Here is a 12,064-nt window from a genome sequence, read left to right on the forward strand (position 1 = left end):
ATGAAAACGGGAAAGTGTGATAAACTTTCTCCGAGATATTGTGGTCCTTTTAAAATCCTTAAGAAGATTGGGGACGTAGCATATAAGCTTGAGTTACCGGAGAGTTCTCAAGTCCATCCTGTCTTCCATGTTAGAGAACGCAGTTTCTCCAGAGATTTTGGTGGACTTGATAGAGCCACCAAAGATACCACATGAACCTGAAAAGATTCTACAGTATCGTGTGACAGACAAACCTGACATAAAATGTACCAGGAGGTACTTGTTAAATGGACAGATAGGGATGAGGCGGTAGCTACCTGGGAACGCCGTAGTGCAATTTCCAAAAGGTTTCCCCAGTTTCTTTTTGAGGACGAAAACTCTTCTTAAGGGGGGGTAATGTCACGTAGGCTGTAACGCCTGTGACCAACGGCAGACCGGATGGCCATGTCCGGGGTTCAGTGCGAGAGGACGCCCATGCGGAGTCATGGGCGGCCAGGCTAGTGTGGACGACAGGCCACACACTATATAGCCTGGGGGATGAGAGGCAATCCTCATTCTTCCTCTATGGCTGGGTGGTGAGCCAGAGGCTGTTCCCTCGTGGTAATGCCCGTAGCGGCGTTACGGATATCTAACACAATGTCACGTAGGCTGTAACGCCTGTGACCGACGACAGACCGGATGGCCATGTCCGGGGTTCAGTGGGAGAGGACGCCCATGCGGAGTCATGGGCGGCCAGGCTAGTGTGGACGGCAGGCCACACACTATATAGCCTGGGGGATGAGGGACAATCCTCATTCTTTCTCTATGGCTGGGTGGTGAGCCAGAGGCCGTTCCCTCCTGTGGTAACGCCCGTAGCGGCGTTACAGATATCTAACAGATATGGTCAACCCCACTTCAAAGCTTTTAGATCCCCTACCAAGGCATGGGGACACGCGGTGAGAGATTCTCAAAAATTGTTTATAGGCATTAAGTAGGAAGTTAGCAAAATCAAGACTAAGAGAAGGGCTAAAATGCTTAAAGTTGCAGTCTTGAACAAAAAATAAATCAAGGACAAATCCATCTTCAAGATCATCTTAACAAAATAAAGAAAGACTTAAAAAAAGAGGATGAAATCCAATGCCAACACATTACTCTTTTTTTAGAGAGTGGTGGGTCGACAGAATAGATCGACCTTCAAAGGAGATGTTCTCCATCCTCAAAAAGCAGACAGTGGGGCAGACCACATCCCCATGTTAAGAGGTAATAATGGTGTCTATGTAGAATCAATATAGCAGAAAATCTTTACAATGTGAAGGACCACTTTTCCGCTATTTTTTTAACTGACAAAGGAATGTCAAAGAATAATGGCTATGCGGACGATTGCAAATTGCAAGAAAAATACAATTCCCCAAAGTATTACAAGCACTCTAGAACATGACCTTTCTTGTGGAGAATTAGAGGATGCCATTATGACCATGAAGAATGGTAAAAGCCCTGGTGTAGATGGCATTCCATCAAAATTCTTAAAACATTTAAAGATTTCTTGCTAGTCCCTCTGCTTGAAGTATGCAAAGAATCATTAAGATTCGGGGCCCTTCCTTTTTGCATCATTGAAGGAGTCAGTAAGCTTATTAACAAGAGAAAATCCAAAGAGGAGCTCTCTAACTGGCAACCGATCACCAAGCTATCTACAGCTTATAAATTAAATTAGTCAACCGGGTCACAAGTCATTTAAAAGACTGGATAAGACCAAAACAAAAAAGCTTTATTAAATTTAGGTAGAGGTATATTCTTGACGCCATTATTGTTCTTTGAGAGGAAGTAGAACAATATATGCTCAACAAACCCAGCAAGACTTTATCTTCTTCAAAATAGGCTTTGACAAAGCCTATGATAGGGTAGAATGGGACTTCATCTTACAATCTCTCAAAGATATGGGATTGGGCCCAACTTCAAGAAGATGGTGCAAGTACTCTTTGGATATGCTATGGCAAGGATAACTATCAACGGCAACTTAATTGAATCCTTTAAATTGACCCGCTCCATTCGACAAGGATGCTCTGTAGCTCCACTTCTTTTTGCAATTGCTGCTGATGCATTAGTTGGCTAGTCAAAAGTGCCATGGAAAAGGGAATCCAGCTCCCCAACAACAAGGGTCAAACCTGTCTCCAACAATTTGCAAATGACGCCAATGGTCTTATCTAAAATAACCCCGGCTCAATTAGCACTTTTTGGGAATGCCTTTATGTCTTTTGTTGGCATCAGTGTCCGTTATAAACCAATCTAAAACGGGAATCAAAGCAATGCTTGCAGATCCACCACAATGGCTATTTGATCAAGGATGTAAACTTCAGAATGGACAAATTTTCACACTTCTAGGAATCCTGATGAGATTTGGGGTTTCTATGCATCAACGAAGGCAATGGAGCCTGGATAAAATAAAGAATAAATTCAGATGTTGGACAAGCATACAACACACCTTTGTAGGCAGAATTCTAGTGCTCTTCCCGACCGCTATATATTTTCTGTCTTGTTGGTGCCCCTCAAACTCTGACTTAAAACAATTAGAGAGAATTTGCAAAAACTTTTTGGGGTCAAGCAATGCAGAGGAGATGAAAATCCCTAAAGTAGTTTGCAAGGTATGTACCAAACCCAAACAAGAGGGAGGCTTGGAAATTTCCAACATCGTATATTTTGCGGATTGAATGGCAACTAAATGGATAATCTGAAGTTTCTTATCACCTCCTGGAGATTTCCCCATCTTACTCAAAAGCAATGTGGAACATTACAGTATTGCAGGCTTCCCACAGTGGAAGAAACTCCCAAAGCTGATGATCTTCTTTAACACTGTCAAAATAAAACCACAGGGCAACCCTCTGATCCAAGCAATGTGGAGATCGTGGAATATATATATATATATATATATATATATATATATATATATATATATATATATAGAGAGAGAGAGAGAGAGAGAGAGAGAGAGAGAGACTAGAGTGTATGTATGAGCCTTGAGGGAGGGTGTGTATGAGACAGGGAGAGAGAGAGAGAGAGAGAGAGAGAGTGTGTGTGTGTGTGTGTGTGAAAGAAAGAAAGTTGTATTAAACGTCTGCAAAAGGCCAAAATGACCTATGAGACCAAAATAGTCCATCCTCATCATCTTCATACATCATCAAGATTCAAGGGTACAAAGTAAAATGAAATGAACTGAAATGAACCAGTAGAGTATAGAGAGAGCTCCAAAAGTGGGTATAAACAACATCATCATCCTAGTGTGTTTGAACTTTGAACTTTGGGTCTTGAGAAAGGCTCAAGGGAGGGAGGGAGGGAGAGAATGAGGGAGAGATAGTGTGTGTGAGAGGGACTGCCTTGGGCCTTTAAAGCCCCTGTCTAAAGACTCACACCAACAAAATAAAAAATAAAAATAAATATATTTTATTTTTTTGTGGATGCCTCGATCAAGCAGTCGTACGCCTCGAACTGTTAGAGGCGCACCTCGCAACAGCTATGCTGCAGAGTTATGGTCCATGGAACATTATTCTGGCTGAATATCTATGGGCTATATGGATAAACCGAAATAAATGCATTTTTAATCATATATTTCTCAATGTGATGCCTTGTTTGAGGGATGGTCTGAATTTGCAGATGAGAAGCCTTCACAAATACTAAGGTTTTCAACTCTTAGGGTTCTCAAAATAAAGAACCTTCTCATTGCTTTGCTCCTCCGAATGTGCTTCTCTCTCAACTTCTCTCTATTGTGAGTTACCGACACCTTGCTCGGAAAAGCCTGCGCCAAATTACCTGCACCTCGAGTGGACCTGTCCGTCACCTTTGTCTGTTGAGATCTACCTAAATACTACTCTAAATCTACCTTGGTAGAGCTGTTGTGCTACAAGGCGAACTGCTTCTAAGTAATTGAGGTCGTGGAAAATATCCTATATAATGAATGTTGCGTCTTTATGCGCCAATTCAAAGCTAGAAAGCGTGGTGATTAATTTCAACAGCTTTGATTTTACTGAAGATCAACACCTTCTCTCTCTCTCTCTCTCTCTCTCTCTCTCTCCAACCTTCTGCTGCTAGAGGCTTCAAAGAAGGCTACCACCTTGTACACAATGGCCTTCAAATGCCACTTCCTTGCTAGCCATGTTGCATGCGTAGAAGCCTTGCTGTACTGATCCACAGCCCTAAGCTTGACTAAGAACAAGATGCTGATTTACACATGATTAAGATAGAGGCGAGAGAATAAGAGAGGCAGTTGGTGTCAGGTTTTCTTGTATTTCATATGGTGCAATTGACTTTACATCGTTAGGCCCTTGGTCAGTCCCATCAGGGTTGACCTCTGGCCCTACATCACTTCTACTGATGAAATGATGAGAATACTAAATGTATGACTTGATTAATGACTCCATCTTACATCCTTGATTGGAGTGTTGGTCAGCTAGCAAAGTTGCTGTCGGCCAGCTCTTGGACAAGAAAATTATTGCTTTTCTTCTATAAATGTTGTGTTGACCTCATGCCTTGCCCAAGCTGTTGTCCGACCTTTGATATTTGGCCGACTGGCTGTTTGGATGCTCCATATGGCAACCGACTAGGCATCCATGTCCTCCATGATCATATTGCTGCAGGTGATGCTAATGATGTTGATGATGATAATGATGCTCCTAAGACTGTTGCTCATGCTAATGATGCTCCTAAGACTGTTGCTCATGCTAATGCTGCTAGTGCTACCTAAAGATGATGCTAATGATACTCTAAATGCTAACTTATCACGGATTCCACTATTTATGCCAAGGATTAGCCATGGCATGGGCATGCACGTGACATCCCCTCTTGCTAAACTTGATGACGGGGTGGACACTCGATCATCCTTCTTCCCTGGACTACTGACATTAAACTTCTACTTCTAACTTTGACATTGACTTTGATATTTTTTCTGAACACCTTCCACTTATGGTCTCTACTTCCAAGTCTTGCTGAAGGGCATAGCATCTATTCCACTGTTGTCCCCATGCTTAAAACAGCGATGGGTCACCTATTGGAACTAATCATGCTTGTTGCTAGGCCTTTGGAACTCATCTAAGAGCTTAATGATGTAATGTTTGTGAGTACATACCCTCATGAAATGCCTCCTCTTGCTTTGCCTATTGCAGACCACTCCATCTGCTGCCCTAACTGCATTCTTCTATTGGATATGTGCATCTCCTTGGGAGTCACTTAGTGGCTGAGCCAGAATGCTCTGATACCTCTTCGTGCTTTTCAGAGTGTGCCATTTCTAGCACAACTGTTGTACTGAAGTATATTAAAGGCTGAAACTCATGGTGAACATGGCACATGTAGGACATGGCACTTTGCCTATTGAATTGGCTTGTGGAGAGATCACACAAGGTGATGTACATGAATATGCAGCCCATGATACTCATGTCTTAAGAGTATCCTCATGAGCAAGGAGATGCAAGAAGGGATGCGCCCATGTATGCAAGAAGGCCACCATTGCCAAGGTCACCAGCTCGGAAAGAGCACATGCATCATATCATGTCGATAATGAGCCCAATGTTGCAAGGTGCAAGCTAGTGCCACAAATTTCTTCCTTTTCTTCTCACGGGTGCCCCCTATCCTCTCGAGTGCTGGACATACGTGAGTGGACTTGGCAACGCACGAGAGAGGTGGTACTTCCAACTCTTCGGACTCTCCTATTGAATACTACAAAGGAGCTTGCGGAAGCTCTAACGACTCCCCAAGCGCAAATGCCCGAGAGAAGATGAGTTCCAGTTTCCTTTTTTCTTCAACATTGGATCTCATGGAAGGTGGCTTCAAAGCTGTCTTCAATGAGATTATGACCACGGCATCCATACAAGAGAGGCTATCAAAGGGATTGATCCATTTGATTTCCAAGTAGGGTGGTGGCAGATTCGAGATTCGATAGTGGAGGCCCACCATCCTCCTAGCAACCATCTACAAAATCCTAGCCAAAGTCATCAAGAGGAGGAGCTATCCCCTTCAAAACATTGGATGAAGTCCAAATGAAAGGATTCCTCAACAGGAGCAAACTTATAAAATTCTACGCACCTCTCTCCTATGAACAACTCGAGGCCATCCACATGGTCAAGCAAACAAGAAAGAAGGAAGAGGAAAGGAAAAAAAAAGCTCAACAAGAAGCCAAGGCTCTCCAAGAAAGCACCTCCTTCCTCTTGTTGAGCTCTCGCATTCCCTCTCCTTCCGATGTGCTTATGGACGAGGTGGCATGATTGGTATTCTAGCCATGTCCTACTTTCTCCGATCATTCACCTATCATTCTATCCCTCAAGACCCATGGAGGCAGGACATACATTTGAGCACCCGGATCCCAGACAGTCTCATTCAATATTTCAAGATTTGCAAGACAATAGAGGAGATTTGGGAGAGTATGGACTTTCACACTGGTTCACACAGGCCTTGGAGAGATCGGCAGTTTATTACAAGAGGCTGCACAGTTTACAGAGCTGACTGGTTGGCTTCTGAGAGCAAGAGAGGAGCATCCGCCACACTAGCCTCCTTGCAACAGCTTTAGTAGAGTACCCTAGATAGCCTGTGGATTAACGCTCAGTTGGCTGTAGCCCATACAGAGCTTAATTTCATCAAGGAGCAGAGAGTACCATTTTAGAGCCTCCTTTTGGAAATAAGTAAGAAAGATTTCTTTGAGATTTCAAGCCCACACAGGTACCTTCCCCCCCAAGTACAAGCCATTAACATAGATTTCTTTTGTTATTATCTCACGGGTGCCCCCCATCCTCTTGGACGTGCATAAGCGGGTCTAACAACAAACGAGAGGTGGTACTCCCACTCTTTGGACTTTTCTATTGACACCCGCAAAGGAGCTTGCGCACGCTCTAACGACAACCCACAAGGGAAAATGCCCGAGAGAAGATGGGCTTTATGGTTTCCTTATGTCTTTGACATTGGAATCTCATGAAACGCGACTTCTACAGTTGTCAACATATACCTTCTTCTACAGTCGTCAACATGTACCTTCTTCTACAATTGGAGTGCAAAAGAAACAACTTCGTGAAGTAGGCTAGAAAGTCGGTTTCCTTGAGAGAAGATGCTGTTATGGTCGATATTCACCTCCTAAAAAAGAGGTTCAAGGGTTCCATCCTATCCATTCTCGAGAGTGTCCACCGCCGCAGGTGATCCAGTTGTAAGTCAAACTAGAAGTTATGCTTCCGTCGAGTGAAGTATGATATGGCATTGTGTAATGTAATGATGCAATGGGGTTTCTCTGGAGGACTATATCCTAGAGTTTGAAGTGGTAGCTAGAGTATTACGAAAGGTGCCTAAGTTTCAGCTATCAAGGAAATCCTCCAAATAGAGCATGGGTGAAAAGATGGTAGGTTCTCTTAAAGTTGGGGACATTTGTAGTTTTTTGATGCCCAGGGTCGTGTTAGAATATGCAACGGAGATGAAGACAAGATCTGAAAACACTAGAGCAAGTGCACAACAAAAAAACGCAGAGAAAAGAGAGAGAGAGAGAGAGAGAGAGAGAGAGAGAGAGAGAGAGAAAAGCGTATAGAGGAGAGAGAGAGAGAGAGAGAGAGAGAGAGAGAGAAGCATATAACTCTGTTATATACACAAGAAATCCCGAATACAAGATACAATGTGTGGGGAGGAAAGAAGCCATTTTATATGGCCCCCAACAGCCAGTCGACTTGCTGAAAAGATGGTCGACCTGCTCAAAAGAGCCAACAGCCAGCATATCAACTGACACCTTATCTCCTTTAGTCGGCCAATAGTAGCAGTCGGTCAGCACACAGATCATGTCAGGGCAGCCAGTGAGACTAGTCGGCCATTCTAGAGACTGGAATAGTTATAGCGCCAGCTCATTTAGTTGGGTTCACACTATAGAGAACCCTAGTATGTATTTGGTTGAGTACCTTTTCATATTGTGTGTACTCTTATCTTTGTATATGGTGTGTTGAATGTTGTGTGAAAAAGAAGAAGATTTTCAGCCTCACCTTGTGTGTTCACTTTTAGGGTTCTGTGAGTGTGTGTGTGCTTGCAAGAGCTCAAGCTCTCTTCTCCCCTACATCTTTTCAAAGCTTTGTACCAACCTTTCTAGATGTTGGTACCCTCGCCTCCCAAATCAAATCCAAGAGGGTTCTCTTGCGTAGGTACATCCAGGCTTAGTTTCGTACATCGTACGGATCAGATCGTACGTACGATTCGTTCCGTATGATCAAGTACGATTTTGCCCTGTTCTGCCCGTTGAAAATAGCCATTTTTTTGTTCGTTTTTTGCCCATTTTTTTTGACCGTTTTCTGTCCGTTTTTTTGGCTGTTTTCCTTTCATCTCTCCTGAGTCCTTCTATAAAAGCCTCAAGGACCAAGCCTCTCCTCCACCATCCTCCATCTACTCCAAGCCTCAAGGACCAAGCCTCTACTCCAAGCCTCCCCTCCACCCTCCTCCAAGCTCCTTCCATCCCACTTGAGCCTCTACTCCAAGCTCTTCCCATAGTTCATCTTCTCTATGCTCTCTCCTCTACTCCACGCTTTAGCCCTTCTCTTATCCATCATGCCTCGAGAGAAGCATGAGGCTTTTGATTTGCATTGCCTCAATGTAGAGAAGGACACCAAGAAGTGCAACTCCCATCATCGGACATGCCGATATTGCGGCAAGTCATACACCAATGGTGCAACAAGGCTTCTCCAGCACCTTTCAAAGATTGGGAGACAAGTTGCCCCATGCAAGGAGATTCCGCAAAGCATTGCCGATGACATTTCGTGGAAGATGAGCAACGGCTCAAATTCAAGTAGAGGAGCATCATCAACACACGCACCGACACCACCACTAGCACCACCATCGGCACATGATGAAGCAGCCATCGACTCTTTCATTGGTGTATGCTCCACTGCCACTTCCACGGATTCACGGTCCGCCTCCGCACCACCGGGCAAAAGGCAAAGGGTGGTGGAGCGTAGAGGGGTGCACAACCCTCTCTCCACCAAGTCACGGGTAGTGTGAGAGGTTCGGTTGCTCCACCGGGCATCAATGTCCTTAAAGAAATTATTCAATCCATGTACAATGCATGGAGTGAATGTGATGTGCGGATACCTTGTTAAAAGCTTTTCACCTGCTGCTCGATTTGAGTTCTCTCCATCGTCAATGACTTGGATAACGCTTGCAACACCAACTTGCTCGATTACTTCTACCCACTCCTCCACTATGACATGAATGTGTCTGTCAAAGAGGCATCATGGGAAGACAAAAAGAATACAGTTCCCCAAGAGTAGCCATAATGCCAAGGATAGAACAAGAACAGCTATCGGCTTCTTTCTCGTGTAGAGCAGAAGGGTGGTCCTGAGCTACACAAAGGAGGGGAGAGTATAGGTAGGCCCAAACTTGACAATGAGACGAGAACCATTTCTTGGAAGTAGGGAGACCTTGCTACATTGAATGCAATATAGTCATGGTTAAAAAAACCTCGCAACAATTGCATCCATTGCTTCCCTTTTGCATGGATCACAAGAGGTAGCAAGAGTGCGTTGGTGCCTCTAGGGAGTGGTTGATGCATAGAAGAGCCAATCAATGCAGAGAAGTTCATGGGTTGAGAAGGATTGAAAGGAGCTGTAAAGAGTGAAGGGTAAAACCATAGACCTCGGAGGGGAAGCATGAAAAAGGACAACATTGTCCTTGGCTTCAAGCTCCCTTTTTTTTCTCGACAGGGATGGATGGCTCTCCAAGGTTGTATTTCTTTGACAGCTTCATGAAGAAAATGTCCTCATACGAGTGGACGTGTGCAGTATGGGCGTTGCAAGCCATTTCGAAGCATGAGCCTTGTGGAAGTTATGCCGTTTTAAAGTGTGTAGCTGGCCGTTGGCCGCCACTTGAAGGCACGTTAGGCCGTGATTAATGAGCGACCTGGGCAACAGCCAAAAAAAGTGCGACGTGACTAATACCAAAAACGGCAAGAAGTTGTGCACGTCCGTTCCATTCCGCCCATCTGTTCCCAAAACGTGTTCCATACGTTCTCGGAACGCACCTTATGTGACCAGCACGTTCCACAACTTTCCCACGCAGGCTAAGCGACGTTCCCACGTTCCACGCATTCCGGAACAACATTTCATGTTGACTATGAATTAATCTCTAATACTCACGTTCATGGATTGCATGATTCTTGTTAATGCTCTCAATCAAGCTAATTTGTCAACTATTGAAGACATTCATCATAGAGCGCATTATCATCATCATCGTTAACATATCATTGCTCACGACTGGTTCAACATGTGCACTTACAATGGCATTTGCATTTGCACCATCATCAACATCTCACGTTCATGGATTGCATGATTCTTGTTAATGCTCTCAATCAAGCTAATTCGTCAACTATTGAAGACATTCATCATAGAGCGCATTATCATCATCATCGTGAACATATCATTGCTCACGACTGGTTCAACATGTGCACTTACAATGGCATTTGCATTTGCACCATCATCAACATTAATGTCCCCCATACTTGGGCTACCCCCAAGCCCATGCCTTGGCACCATTATTATAGATGGCCCATAAGCACTTTCTTTCAGATATCATATTTGAATTGTACAGCAACTTATTGTGGCTCAACTGTCAGCGGTGATCTAGATTGGTTGGATAATGGGCCATTCTTGAATGTTTCACCTTTCGTGACTGTACTTTCCTGCCCAATAAGAAAACAAGCCACATCATGGGTTCATGGGTCGGCAAACCCGACCTCAGGAGTAAGGGAGTCGGTAGCTGGCAGACCAACCAACCGCCTCATTGGACATAAAGGAATGCAGGGCAAGGTGGGTTGTGAAGTAAGACTACTAACTTGACTTTCCCATGGCCCAACTCAGTTAACTGAGCCTTGCCCAACTATGCCAAAATCTGCACAGTTGGCATTTGGCTTGGCCAAGTTGACTGACATAAGCTGCCACGTCTTGGCAAAATTTACAGCAGCGTGGGGATGGCTCAGAGGTTCCCTTCCCTCGAAATTGTTACCCTTGGCCAATGAGAGTGCCAGGCAAGGTACAAAGAAAGCAATTCAGGCAGCCAAGAGTGTAAACATCAGAGCAGCCAGGGTAGGCAGCAAAGGCTATCACAAGAAATTTTCAGTCCACACGCATCTCTTCCAACGGTATTCAACAATAAATAATAGAATGAAACTTACCGGTAGGCGGGACAATCACCATCTGAGACGTACCTGTACCCAAGAAAATGGTTGTAATAGTCAGTTGAGAGATCTAGGACAATCCACAACCGACATTAAAAAGTCAATCTGAATGGAAAAGAAAAACCAAACATTCATTTTAGAATCAGGAGAAAAACTGTGTAAGGAAGCCTCCCATTGTTCTGATGGAGAGGGGCTAAAACATTAAACATAGTTTTTCTACCTTCACCTATATATTTTCAATGCTAAAGCCAAAAAAGAAATGCATTTATGAGCCAAAGTACGCCATAATCTGTACTTAACATGTATATGTGGATAGCTATGGCTAGAGCATGGTACGAGTATTCTATATTGTGCATATGGCACTCTTTCATTTACAAGCAAGCCCGCTACAATCACAAGAATTTTGAAGACCTTATATCTCGCGGGTTAATAAATAATCATCCATCAAATCAAATATATTTAATTGCATATCCAAGGAAAATTTATATAATGGTTTTGCTACTTTTCCAATTTTGAGGAGGTAGTGTGGCCCGTGCAAACTCATATCACCTTGCGCAAAAACCTTAGATAGAACCCCCAATATACAAGTTGACTTTCCTCATTAAACTAAAACGTACATACTCATTTAATAGGCAACCAAAGTTATTTTTTGGCATTAATTAATCAACCGGCCGGCTGCGATGGTTTTACTTAAAATACAAGTTGACTTTCCTCATTAAACTAAAACGTACATACTTATTTAATAGGCAACCAAAAAAAAATTTGGCATTAATTAATCAACCTGCCAACCGCCATGGTTTTACTTTTGAGTTGTTGAGTTTAAAATCTCAGCAATTTTGATCGCTTTGTTTAGAAAGTACTGATAACTGGGATTTCTCTAGTACGTGCTCGTGGTTGTATTGTAGGTTGGCTCGTGGCTGCATAGTAAGCTGGCTCGTGGCG

General features: G+C 43.6%; 1 protein-coding gene across 1 annotated transcript in view; it reads right to left on the bottom strand.

The window, feature by feature from the left end:
• The window catches only part of LOC147614918 (uncharacterized), a 39,585-nt gene that overhangs the window by 12,614 nt on the left and 14,907 nt on the right, over positions 1 to 12,064 (bottom strand). Inside the window, exon 3 of the mRNA XM_086780002.1 lies at positions 6,840 to 6,866. Coding sequence (XP_086636128.1) covers positions 6,840 to 6,866 — 27 coding nt within the window. The remainder of the gene's footprint in view (positions 1 to 6,839; positions 6,867 to 12,064) is intronic.

This window comes from Cibotium barometz, chromosome 41 (assembly GCF_041138505.1).
Source record: "Cibotium barometz isolate CiBa-2024 chromosome 41, ASM4113850v1, whole genome shotgun sequence".
NCBI classification, from domain to species: domain Eukaryota; kingdom Viridiplantae; phylum Streptophyta; class Polypodiopsida; order Cyatheales; family Cibotiaceae; genus Cibotium; species Cibotium barometz.